General features: G+C 46.5%; 1 protein-coding gene across 1 annotated transcript; it reads right to left on the bottom strand.

Moving 5' to 3' along the window:
- Positions 1 to 12,484: 12,484 nt before the first annotated feature.
- Positions 12,485 to 13,649, bottom strand: LOC119462405 (uncharacterized). Its single transcript, XM_037723751.2, has one exon. The coding sequence runs from the start codon at positions 13,626 to 13,628 to the stop codon at positions 12,513 to 12,515; it is 1,116 nt and encodes a 371-aa protein (XP_037579679.1). The 5' UTR covers positions 13,629 to 13,649; the 3' UTR covers positions 12,485 to 12,512.
- Positions 13,650 to 13,897: the final 248 nt, after the last annotated feature.

Here is a 13,897-nt window from a genome sequence, read left to right as displayed (position 1 = left end):
TAATTCTCTTTTTACGTTGTCCAACCTACAAAAAAATTTACGTTATGCAGAAACGATACCTACGCCATGTGTACAATGCTAGTTATAATGCAACAACTGAAGGTTTTTTCCATAGAGCACATGTTATCACAGCTCACAAACTATACCACTATCGTTTGAGCACTCAATTTGAATATGAAGTGAGATAAAATATACATAACCTAGGTACCCTGACACACTTAGAAAAAAATGAGCAATATTATGCAACCAAACATTACAAATATTGGAATGTTGTTGCACGCCGCTTGGAACTCTGACATGGAACGTCTGTGTTATTCTTTACCATCGCAGTTAAACCATTATCAGTCAGCTAAATTTGGTTTATTTGTTCCACTGCTAACTTAGATCTATGTTTACAGAAGAAAACTGATTTTACCTTTCCTGGCATTTATTTTTTTGGAACATTGTGTTCTACTTTCGTTCTGTAATGCAGGGTTCGCACAGCCCCTTGAAATCCTTGAATATCCTTGATATTGACAGTATAAGTTCAAGGGCCCTTGAAACTACTTGAATACCCGTGAGCTCCTTGTAATCCTTGAAAATCCCGTGGGATTTGTTCCGCTAGAGGAAATTAACGATGTACCTCCGCAAGTCATGCTGATATTTAGGGCCCTTTCGCTTACGAATGCCCATGAAAACAAGCTGTGTTGACTAAAGGGCAACATCAGGAAGTTTCGATTTTAGATCTCGCAGCCCCTACGTCGTCTGGCAACTAATATGCATTGGAAATCCAATCCAATGCGAGGCATATCGCTCGCTCGGCTTGCGTATAGTGCCTAGAATATACTCTAGTGTGCCGTCCACCGAGCGTCTCCAACGCGGGACGGTGGCGCGGGCAGTGATGCCTGCCGCCGCGGGCCACCAGACGGCGATGCCTGTCGGCACCATGCTAAATCCTGCGGTGTTCGACTCGCGTTCGTTTGCGATGTGTTGATTGCTATGCGTCGATTGCAATGCGTAGTTCATTTATCGCCTTGCTGCCGCTTTCGTTGCAGTCTTTTCTTCTTGTGAGTGAGTTTTTTGCATCTATGTGTGCACTCGTCTGTCTAAAGAAACTTTGAACAGGTCGCGAAACCGCGATTTCCCAGAGACGCGGAAAGAAACGGCTCATCTCATTACCCAGCGCGTCCGCAGACCCCGAACATATTGCGGATTGGGACAAGAACATAAGAGGCAGATCGCCGGGCAAATGGGGAGACTCGCGTCGTGTCTTGCCTGAAGTCCGCCCATGTCTCAGCATGGTCCGGCACAGTCTCGAAGTGCAGCGCACCAAGCGGCCGGCGGCGGCAGGCATCACATTCGGTGCTACCGCGACACCCGCTCTCAGGCACACTAGTAAGTGTCTTTTAGGTACTATAGTCGGGCCGTTTGTCGGCCTCGTGCGCACCATTTCAGTGAAGTTCGCGTTTGCGTTGTGTGTTTACTTTGACAAGATGCCAGGCGGGAAGTGCAAGTTTCAGCCTGCGTGGCTGCAACATACAGACTATGGTCACTGGGTGAGACTGGAACCAAGCGATCCTTATCGAGCAATGTGCACATTATGTCAGAAGACGGTTGACACGACATTGCAATGATGGGGGAATCTGCCTTGAAGAGCCACCAGAAAGGCGCGAAGCACCGATCCAAAGCTGCAGCAGGTGAGGGCTGCTCATCCGTCGCAAGTTTCATGCAAGCGGCAAATCTGTCGTCCGAGGCTGCTTGTCAGCGTGAAAGCACGGCAACTTCCTCTCGGGCTGCGACACTTGACAAAGACTGCAGAAAGCATGATTCCGTGATCGAAGCCGAGATTTTGTGGACGATAAAAGTGTCCTCGCACTACTCCTACAGCTCCAGTGGATCCATTTCCCAGCTATTCCAAAAGATGTTTCCGGATAGCGAGGTCGCGAGAAGCTTCACTTGCTCTGAGAAAAAGTGCGCGTACGTCGCGTGCCACGGCTGCACCCATTTTTCACTTCGCAAGTACAGCAAATGATGGAGAAGTCTGACAATTTTGTTGTGCTTTTTGACGAAACCTTGAATGAATACCTGCAAAGAAAACAACTTGATGTTCACGTCAGATTGTGGAATAACTGTGAGGTGACAACCAGATATCTGACTTCGACATTCATGAGTCGCAGCACAGCGGACGACCTTATGCAGAAGTTGACGGAAACACTCGCGTCCTTTCCCCTGAGCAGGATTGTGCAGCTCTCGATGGACGGCCCGAATGTCAACTGGAGTCTTTTCAACAAGTTGCAGCAGCACATGAAGAATGACTTTCAAGTTCAGTGCTTGGATATTGGTTCATGTGGCTTGCACACAGTGCATAATGCTTACAAAGCAGGAATGCATGCGACAAGCTGGCCAGTTGACACCTTTCTGTCGAGCTTATTCTCACTCTTCCATGATGCACCGGCCCGCCGTGAAGATTTTGTTGAAGAAACAGGGACCAAGCTGTTTCCACTTCCTTTCGTACCCCACCGTTGAGTCGAGAACGTGCCCGTACTGGAGAGAGCCCTGGCTATGTGGGAGCATTTGAGGCACTACACCGAAGCAGTGAGCGACCATAGGCTACCCTTGCCGAAATGTAGAGCGTATGAGAACGTCAGTGCTTTTCTAAAGGACCAGCTTGCACTTGCGAAACTGAACTTTTCCCTAAACGTTGCAATGGTTGTGCAGCCTTTTTTGACTGTTTTTCAGAGTGATTCTCCAAAGACATTTTTTTTAGCAAAAGAGCTTGAAACTGTCTTGAGCCTCCTTGCAAGGTTTGTGAAGCGCTCGGTATTGACAGAAGCCACGAGCATCACGAAACTGCTGCGAATTGATGTTCATGATACTGCCAATTACACGTCACTTGAGAAGGTGGACGTTGGACGTGTGGCTGAGAAGATCTTAAAAAGCGGAAAAGCGAGTACCAAGTGTGTTTTTGAATTTAGGGGTGAGTGTCGTAAGTTCATTGTGAACATGATCCTGAAAATCATGGAGAGAAGTCCTCTTAGGTACCCTCTGGTTCGAGGGTTGTCATGTTTCGACCCCAGAGAGATGGCGAAGACAGAAATGTGCCTTGGGAAGCTGAAAGTTGTTCATAACTGTTTAATTGACAGTAAGCTTCTTTGTGAGCACAAGAAAGATATTGTGTGTGCACAGTACATTCAGTTCTGCCAAGAAAAGCGGCATGAACTGCAAAACTATGAAAGAGACTATGAACGCCTTGACGTTCTCTTCGTGTGCCTTTTGAAGCATGACCCGGCGTTCTCGATGTTATGGGAAGTACTGAAGGTCCTTCTCTTGCTTAGCCATGGGCAGGCTTCAGTAGAAAGAAGGTTTCAGTGTAAACAAGCAGATCGCGGTCGAAAATATGGCAGAGCTCTCGTATATCTCAAAACGAGTCATCTGCGAGGCTGTGAAAACCCACGGTGGGCTGCTTAACGTTCCACTGTCGAAAGCACTGAAGTCATCAGTGCGCCAAGCCAGGCATAGGTATGCGCTATACATGGACGAACAGAAGAAGCAAGCTGTAGCTCAACAGGTAACCTTGAAGAGAAAAGCACTCGAGCTAGAGCTACAGAGCATGCAAGAGAAGAAGACAAAGCTCCAAAAAACTCTGAAGTGCTTGCAGGAGTCAGTGGATCGCTTTTCGGAAGACGCTGAAGCAAAAAACGACCTGACTTGTCAAGGCAAACAGTTTCCGTCGAACAGCCAAAGAAAGAGAAGCGGAGATAACAGCTCTTGAAAGAGAAATTAATGCGAAAATGTAACCTTTCCTAAGTCATGTGAGGAAATAAAATTACACTAACACTCCTTGAATTCTGCCTTTTTGCATCCTTGAAATCCTTGAAATGTCCTTGAATTTCCAGCCAAATATTGTGTACGAACCCTGGTAATGCACATGGTGGAAAATAAAAAAAAAGATTTGATTCTCTGAAACATCCCATGCACGAAAGCTCTGGAGCAATCCCACATCATCAATCTCGGCCTTGTCACTGGATTTTGCTGCTGTGTAGTACATCTATTCGATGCGAGACGTCTTTGCTATGTTCATCATTGAAGGAAAACAGAGATGTTGCATGCCTCCGCTGACAATTGGAGCATACTATGTGTTTATGACATTCATTTATATGGTAATCCTTTGTGGGACAGTGGAAGCAAGGTGCCTCTAGGCAAAGAATTTCTTTTACCATCAGTCGATAACGTGGTTATGCAGTTTTGAGAAATATGCTGCTCACTTACGTTTCCTTCAAATGGTGCTTCGTGACATTTTGAAAGAGGCACGGTTGGCAAACATGTCTTGCAACCTTTATCTCAACCTTGTGTATTTCGACACCTGTCTTGGGAAGATTCACTGTTATTGAAGCTGCAAACATTCAAGGGTTGAGTGTTTTTCTGGCTCTGAACCTCGAATTGAACAGATGGGATCAATCCTTACAATTTTGCATGTGTCGTTGCGTTAGTCCTCTGTAGCGATAGAAGCATTGTAGCTACAGTGACCTCGATGATAACGAGTCCACCAGATGTGACGGAAGACATAATTATGAGTACTATGTCCCTTAACATGTATGCATATGAAGTGGTAGGTACTTTAAGAGCTTTCAATCCTCTCCCATGGCTTCAAAGCACGATGTAGAAGAGACTCAATGCAGAAACATAGGACGCGATCGAACAGCAGCAAGGGAATGCTACTGAAAAAAGTGCTCCTGTTCAATGTGAAATGTGTTGCTGAATCTACGTTTAACCCTTTAAGGCACTGTGTACAGAACTGTGTGCGACAAGATTATTGTGTCAGCAGCAAAAGCATTTATGAAAGTTATGATATTTACATACATCTTGAAACACTTCTGAATAAAAAGTGCTGCAAAATAACGTGTGCAAGATGTTTTGTAAAATAAGTGGGAAGGCAGACAGCTGGGTGTACTTGCTTGATGTGAGAATCTTGTTGTATTTGGCGGGTTCACTTATTTGTTTTTGACAATGTGTTGCACCAGGCATAATTTTTAAGTGGCTGGATAGGTGCACTTAAAACCCACGAAACATGAAATAGTTAATATTCCCATATCTGATGTTCCAGCAGCGAGTTTTTGCATTCTGTAAACTTGACAAAAATCGCTAAAGAATTCAAAATTCTCAATGTGTTCTGCAGCTGACACTTTTTATCATTCCGATGATAAGGGAAATGTGGTGAAAGTAACACTTTAATCAACAGAAATATTTGGCGCCTGAAAGGGTTAAGCATGTCTAGTGCATCTTTTATAACAGGCCTCGGACGTCAGCAGGTTGGCTATGGCTTCCGCTCCTCTAAGGTAGTGTCTCGGATAATGAAACTCCTCAGTCGCTCTGGGAAGGATTCGTTTCGATGATGGCTTCAAACTTCTCCCAAAATGGTAGCCATTCACTAATGTATGCAGGAGAGGCTCAGTGTCTAAACGCGGTTGCTTAAGTACAGTCAATCAAACACTTGTCTGCGGTGCCACAAGGGAAGCTCCCTCAGCGTTATTCAGTGATATCATTGATGATCGAAGGCGATTCATAATGGTCTGTATGGTTATCTTTAAGCTTGCCATGGCATTTGCGGCCTCATCTTCGTAGTGTAGCATCGTCTCAAGCTCGTTCTCAGGGTATCCTACAGGAATCAAGGGCTCCATCTTGACGACAGTAGCGTGAAGCTCAGCTTGTCAAGTCGTGCTATGGGCCGGTATAACGTAAAACTATACCAATCTGTTTTTATTCCAAATCGGCCATTAGCCCTCCATGATAGGTCAGAATGGTTCAAGTCCAGTGCACATGGGCGGAGCCCGAGACATTTTGACGTATCACGGAAGGCTAATGGCCAATTTGGAATACAACCGATTGGTATAGTTTTACGTTATATCGGCCCTGTTCAAGCAAAGGCTACAAGCTCACTAAAGTTGGCGTAGCAAATTGAAGGCAAGCCTTTGTTGATTGGCTTCGTCAGCAGGCTTTGCCGAGTGTTCGCTTGGGCTTGAGTCAATTCATTTGTAGTTCCTTGGAGACATTGTGATATCTGGAGAAGGTAACAGGGAAAAACACAAGCAAGTCATCCCTGAGCAAGCATAACTAGTAATTAAAAAAAAAAGAGAAAACTTTCCTTAGCTTGTGCTGCCTTTCTTTTCTTCTTTCACAACAGCCCTGTGCTGTTCAATGGTCTTGAGAAAGAGGGTGCATTGCATAACAACCTTGAAGCTGTCATTAAAAAATAAAGAAAAGGCTCAGGAGAAATCGTCTTTACAACGCATAGGAAGAATACACCAGACACAGGCTGCTTCCTATCCCCCGAAGTTTCTGAGTACTTCAGGGGGGCGGAGGGGTAGGGAAGTAGGGTAGTTTCGGCATAAAATGCCGGGTGTCTTCTTCAGAAAAAAATTACCGGTTGCAGACTGAACAGGGGTGGTTTTCTACGGCAATATTCTCCAGCGATCACTTCGGTGATACTAGTTTCACTTTTGCGAGACTTCGCACTCGAGAATACTGCCCCTGGATACTAATTACTGCAAATATCACCATTTTTCCCACTCTGATTGGCTCAAAACGCTGCCATTGCAGAATTTGACAATATGGCGGAATTTGAAAGTGACCAGAATACATGGAGGACGGAAAAACTAGGCTGCATGGCGTGAGGCAGCTAGCCTTGGCATGGTGACTTCTGATGCTGGCCCTCCCTTTCATCGTGGCTGATCTGTGTCTTGGCTTCTGGGAACTAGGCCCTGCAAGGTTGCTGGGCCTTTCGAGGTATTGTTTGATTCCTGGTAGCTTTTACTGACACCCTCTTCACACTCTATCACCACCCTCACTCCGCTCTTCTCTCGCCTATACTGTCTGTGCGTCTGGCAGCTAGAAATTACCACTTGCATATCACGTTGTGAGGGCCCGTTCCCCATGAGCCTTTATATTTTTTTGTAACTAGGCTTCAGAATTGGCACGTGACCCTCCCTCCTAGTCTTTCTTCCTTCCTCCATTCCAGATTAGTACGCCGGGTCTTCTGCCTCTCGCATTTGGCACAGTGGATAGGGCAACATGCCAGGGCCTCCTTTTACTGCTTGTTCGCCCATATTGCAAGCCTGTTTTGACTGATCTGTATGTAGCGCCCTGTCTTGCTAGCCAGCTTGCCATTGCCGTGCCTCTTTTGAACTGGAATGAAGCCACACCAGCGAACGTCAGCATATTTACAGTGGATTGCATACCAGAGGAACTGTCGCGTTAGAAGCTGGACACGGCGGCTACAAAGGAAGAGATCAGTTGCCTGCTCGCTGACAGCTCAAAACCGCCTCTCAGCACCCGAATCAGTGGGCACACAAGACCCGTCGGTACTCCTGCCCCTCCAATTTTATTTTCTTTATAAGAATTTTTTTTGGTTCACATTACAAAACTTTCATTTCAGTTATGCCGAGAGATTGTAAATACAGTGAAGCCTGTATGACTTTCACATAAAGAGGAGAAAGTTCTAGCTATGTGCACACCGTATGAGTTCATACCAAGTGCTACATAAAATGCACTACTAATTTCCTAGTTCCTAGTAATGTTTCCTAGTTCACACCAAATGTATCGTTGTGGTAAACTGTGTTTAGTGTGATAAAACATGGCAAACCCTACAGGATATTTTAAAGAAGTAATTAAATGTTCTATTCATTTCCAGATGCTACGCAAGAATTGGAGCAGTTGCTGCTCCCAACTGCACCCCAAAACTGTGTGGCCAACGGACCGAGGTCTCGAAAACAGCAAGTAGTGAGTCTGTTCCACAGTTTCAAAATGTGTTGTTGTGCTAGTTGGTTCATTATAGCGACAAACGGCACGAGATAACACTAGGAATAAGAAAAGGAGATGAGGATGATCACAAGGCGCATTAACAACTGAAGTTTTATTCCTTGAACTGAAACGCAAAAGGCGCGGGTGGCCGAGAGTGGAGAAAACGTCTTTCGACTGCCTGCATCGCTGTCAAAGGTAATGTCAATGAGTTGTTTTTCTAAAAATCAAATAGAGCTGGACAAGTAGCATTTTGTTTCGTCTTATAATGGAATACAATGATCCTTTTATTACGAGTGTTGAGTACTTGTGACAGAATTATAATGAGGAGTGCCTTTATCATTGGGCTAGTACTGGGGAGTCTCTAATGGTGTCCTACATTTACCTCGATTTCTCTATTACTAAAGCTCTGTTTGGAATAATATTGATGCCTTAGACATTCTCTGCACTAATTTATTACTTTACCTTGACTTCATATTTGCCTTTAATGTTCCTTTTAGGGGGTTAGGGGGGATTAGGGGATCACAAATAATTTTATCGTTTCTTGCTGCAGATTGCTGAGATTTGAGACAGACATTGGCAGTGATATTAAATAGGCAAATATAAAGTTTTCTAAGAATGTGTCCAACACATGAAACTTCATGAAAATTTCATGTTCCTAGCTTCTGGAAATCCTGGCGTAGTGATAACAGATGCTAGAGGGCGCAAGTCAGTTTTGGTGCTTTTCCAGATAAGCAGTCAGGGATCTTTGAATGCTATTGCGTTCCATGTTTAAAAGCGAAGCTTAAGAGTCCTCCAATTTTTGAAGTTGAAAAGCACCAGGGGGGTTACAAAACTTGCTGTCCTTGTCACTGAATGCCTTTCTGGAACTCTTCTCTTTAACTTGATGGGCGTTGGAAGCTTTCCTCACTCGCTGGCGGTCTTTTTCAGCAGCCCTTTAGAGGGCAAGGACACCAGGCTTGATGCCTAATGTAGCACAGATTTGATTGTATGCTCGCATCTTGCTCGAATTATACTTTGAAACAGCCGCACAGACTGCTGAAAAAGTGATACACGCTAGTAATAAAGTTCAAGTTCTTGTATCACTTCTCCACTTGGGCATCCGAGGTGCACCGCTAAGAAGGTCTACGCAAGTGAGGAGTGCTGCTGCCAAGAATAGCGGCGATAGGTTCGCCGGAGGCTTCCGATGGATTTGAAGCAGATACGGATGAAGCTTGAAGGCACTTTGTATTTACAACTTATTACAAGATGTCGCTTGGCTTGGTTGCTTGACGATGGCATTGGCCGCCCAAAGTGCTGGGGGCGACATTTTTACGTATTTTCGGTTTCCGCCAGCAAAAGTATGGCCTTTGATATCCGCTTTTGCTATCTTAAGATGATGTCTATGACGCGTTGCGGCCCTAAAATTGGTTTTGGCTCATAGATGTTCCGTATAATGTCCAAGGGCGATAACGCCGTCGCCGCGCGCCGCATGCTTTCCTTCGCGCGCGAGACGCAGTCGTCGGCTCCCCTCGCACGCTTTCACTCGCACATACAGCATACGTCGCCGCGCGCCGTATGCTGTATGTGCGAGTGAAACCGCGCACCGTATGCTGTATGTGCGAGTGAAACCGCGCACCGTATGCTGTATGTGCGAGTGAAACCGCGCACCGTATGCTGTATGTGCGAGTGAAACCGCGCGCCGTATGCTGTATGTGCGAGTGAAACCGCGCACCGTATGCTGTATGTGCGAGTGAAAGCGTGCGAGGGGAGCCGACGACCGCGTCTCGCGCGCGAAAGAAAAGCAGAGAGGAAGCGCGCCTCCTTCCGTTGCGCTCGAGGCACCAGCGAGGGAGCGAGGAGGGGGGGGGGGGGGGTAGCGGGTAGCGTTGTGCTCTGGCATCATACTGCGCGGCGGCGCGCGCGCGGTCCCGCGGGCCCTATCTTGAAAGCGATCTGCGTGGGGGTAGATTCTACGCAGTGTAGGTGCGTCGGCGGCTCGTGGCTTTGTGCGTGCTGCGTGTTCTCGGCGCTCAGTTAGGGTTAAAGCGATAGACAACAGCACGAAGGTCACTTCGCTCGCTTCTGCAGCGGCGCTTAACTGCGCGTGTCCGCGCTCATCGAGTGTGATGTGTTCATGTTTGCCTGTGGGCGCTGACACTATGTTTGTTAATTAGTTAATAACCGAATGCTTACAAGTTTATACAGACGATAAAACTACTATTCTTACTTTGTATAGCTCACCGCAGTCGATACTTCGGCTGTCGGGCGAAACTACATATACATAGAAATGCCAGTTGGAACTGGCACACATAGGGCGTCCCTATATCGGCAGAGCTGATGCTGCATTGCACCGCAAGTTGAGTCCAGAACGCTTGGTCGAGGAAACAGGACCACGTTTTCTATCTCTCGGTGCCCCGCCCCAAACATTTACAACCCAATCGCCATCGAGTGGTTTTGAGTATGATCCGCTGACCTACCAATCACTAACCCTGTACGAGGATCATTGTGTGAGTGGCTACTGGCTGTTTAAGCATTAAGCCTCGTCTACAACCCCACGGTTTAAACTGTTTGCTCCTCTCCCTAAAAACAACATAAAAAAAAGCACAACAATGGAGAGGGTTACAAACGAAAAGCGATCTTACATCGCGCAAAACAACAAAGCCCTACTCAATGGGTGCAATTAAAAACTAACAAGCAGTAAGCTCCTGCAAACTACAGTGGCAGGGTGATTGACATGCCGTGTCTCCCCGTCCCAGTCGTGTAACTGTGTACGATCTTTGTAAAAACCGTAATTGCGGGCCATTTGTCAACGAAAGCTCCAACGCGGCACTTTAGGCTCGCATGCATTTGCTGAGTAAACGTCTGCTTAGAAAAGGTTTTCCCCGATGGTAAATTGGCCACGGTCTTACAAGGGGGTTCCCATGATGGTCACAATAGACACAATGCACGCAGTGTGTGGTGAATGCTGTGTTTATGCCTTCCGTGCCGTCACCGTGATAGTCACCCGCTGCTGACAACCAATTATCCCATTGTCCTTCGCTCGTCAAGTGAGGACCATCGGCAACATACCACCAGCCGTTTGTTCACCCCTTCTTTGCAGTGGTACCGTTCGGCGAGACCAGGATGAAGGAAAATGCCCATCCCAAGCTTTCCAAGTAACAATTAAAGAATTAACTCGCGCTTTTCAGCACCAGGCTTACACTGGTCTTTTGACAACATTGAATAGATTACAGAATGGAAAGCTTCAGCACCATTTTACCCGCCGTAGTTGCTTAGTCGCTATGGTGTGCGCTACTGGTGGGATTGATACCACGAGGTCGTGGTATCAAATCCCGGTCACGGCAACCGCATTTTGATGGGAGCAAAAGGCAGAAACACCTGTGTACTTTGCTTTGGGGGCACATTAAAGAACCCCAGGTGGTCGAAATTATTCTGGAGTCCCCCACTACCGCACGGTGGAGGACTCCCGATCGTGGTTTTGGCACATAAAACCCCGGAATTTTTTCCCCAGCATTTTGTGTCCTCCCACCTTGGCACCGTGCCAGCAACCAAGGCTCTGAAAGCTGCTGGTGTACGGGCAGCAGTACTTCAGCAACTCTGCTTGTGAGGTGGTCATGGTGTCCCTTCTGCTTCTGCCTTCTGATGCTTGCACCAGCTGGAGGAGCCAGAAGGGCCCAACTTGTGAAAAGGCTTTTCATCAGTCGACTTAATATCATAATAAGTGGCCTTTATTGCCCTCGGTGTTATTACGGAGGGCTAGACCATAGTAATAGGTAAATTTCTTATCGGCTCTTGGGTAAGCCCCCCTTTTCCATAGTGGCTCCCCTTTCTTTGTCTTGTTTACAAAGGTGCGAAAGGCTGTCCCCATTCTTATTTTTCATGTGATTCACGCAGTCCTCTTTCAATATGGACATAAATCTGTGTGGCTTCTCCTCACACAGTGTCTGATATACACGGCTGTAACTGTCACAGATTACGCTTGTGTAGTGCAAGTCATTCTGACTGAGCGAGTGCCTGAAGAGCTGCAGTGCAGCCTCGCCCTCCATACACCCAGAGCCAACGTCAGTGTTTTCTTAGCACTGGGTACGTGGAGCCACATTTGTCTGGCCCATGGCTGCACCCTAGGCAGAAATTTGAAAGGACTGCACAGTCCAGCACAAACCCTGTGTGATACTCAGTGACGCAACGTACTCCAACGTGCGATTTTTGTCCTCCTGTCACCTAAGTGCGATCAAACACGACAGTTACACTTTTTGATAAAGTTTTGATGATATGCCCATGTATTTTTTTGGCATTTTGTGGTGCACCTTTTTCAGCAACTAATAAAGATACCGGCCAAATGCTTGTATCATTTTGTTCAGTAGTTCGTCTTCTATCTACTGAACCAACGGTATCTTACTATGCAAAAAAAGCAAATCATTAACGATTGATTTCCTTCCCATACATGATTCTAGACAAATTTTTGGTATTTACTTATCATCAAACAAAAACTATTCATTGTTCAAAAGCTGGACCAAATAGAAGCAAATAGGGCAGCGCGACATGAACAGGAAGATGGCCCTTCTGGAGCGCTTCATGAGTGCATACGAAGCAAGAAAATAAACACCTTGTTTTCATCAAATCTTTTCTGGCATTTATACAACTCAGACACAAGGCTTGGAGGCGTGCAAGGCTTGGAACAGTGCAAAACATCCAAAACAATATTATAGTGGGCAGAATATGGCAGAAAGCAAAGTTCCGTTGAGAAAAGTGTACTCTCAGCACTGTGTCTCAGCAATATTCTGGCGTCTAAGCTCGCACACCTGCTTAATAGCTGCAGTGCTTGTGATGGCTCCGTCATTTTCATTTTCGATGTTGTCCTCCCTGGGGGGGTCTTCGCAGTCACCTAGCATGTCAATGCTACTGCTACACAAGTTATGTAGCATGCATGCTCCAAGTACAGTGAGACAACACTGGTCGATTGAGTCTGCGTCTACAAGATATAGCCTTCTGAAACGCTGTTTCAGAATGCCAAATGCATGCTCAATTGCCACACGTTGTTGGCTCTGTATCTTGTTGAAATTCCGCTTATAGCGCTCAAACGTTGCCCTATTAACTTTATACGGAGGCATCAGCCATGGGAGAAGTGGATATGCAGCGTCCCCCAGCAAGTAGTCGTTGGCACACTTAGTCTCTGCTACACCATAGATGGGGCTTTCTTTCAGCACGCGTGCGTCGTGTGCGCAGCCGGGATAGCCAACGAAAACGTCGATGAAATGGCTGCTTGAGTCGCAGATCCCTTGCAGAACGATTGAAGGAAATTTTTTCCTGTTGTAGTATGATGCTGGGGACTCCTTCTGGTGAGGGATTTCAATGTGGCAGCCGTCAACACACCCTATGGTGTTTCTTGGTCCTTTGCCGTTGCTTCTAGCAAGAAAGCGTGCTTTGATATTCGCCCGCTCTTGATCACTAGGCCAAGCAATCACTTCTTCGCTGATATTGAATAAGAAGTCCAGAACCATTTTCAGGTACAGAGACACTGATGACTCAGACACATCAAAGGTATCAGCAATTCTATACATACTGTTCTGAGTACCCAAATAACTCAGGCATGTTTTCTCCGCGGGCATTTGTGGGCGACCTCCCCGAGGCGTTGGGAAAAAGGCAGACGACTTGAAACGCTCCGCAAGGGTTTTAAATGTGTCTCTGGAGAGCCGGAAAAGGCGCTTGAACTCGTAATCAAAATACCTGGCCACAACTTCCTCGTAGTATCTTGGAATACGATTGCGATCGCTACGGACAAGTTCAGCACCGACTTGGCACAACACTGCGTCGAGTTCCTCGTCTTCGCTCTCAGATTCTATAAGTTCCATAACAACGTGGAGGTCATCCATTTCGTTCTCCGTGTCAGCAGGTTTGTGGACCGCACAGGATAATAAAACGGCTTCTCTAGACACGCATGCTGTCGTTGCTGTCGTTGCTGTCGTCGCACTAGTGCTTACCCACGCCGCTTTTGTAGACCAGCAGCAGACGACAGGCTTGCACCTACACACTCGATTGACATGTTAGCGCTGGCGCTGCTGATAGGTTGCATCTTACAACCTCACTCAAGGTGCCGAGAACTTCTGCACCGCGTGTCGGCCCCGCCTGCACCTTTTCGTTT

The sequence above is a fragment of the Dermacentor silvarum genome, chromosome 8 (assembly GCF_013339745.2).
Source record: "Dermacentor silvarum isolate Dsil-2018 chromosome 8, BIME_Dsil_1.4, whole genome shotgun sequence".
In the NCBI taxonomy this organism is placed as follows: Eukaryota; Metazoa; Arthropoda; class Arachnida; order Ixodida; family Ixodidae; genus Dermacentor; species Dermacentor silvarum.
Note: the sequence above shows the minus strand (reverse complement) of the source record. Positions and strands in the feature narration are given on the sequence as shown.

Bases quoted from the DNA above. Each gene is read 5' to 3' on its own strand.
- LOC119462405 (XM_037723751.2), bottom strand. From the start codon at position 13,628: ATGGATGACCTCCACGTTGTTATGGAACTTATAGAATCTGAGAGCGAA.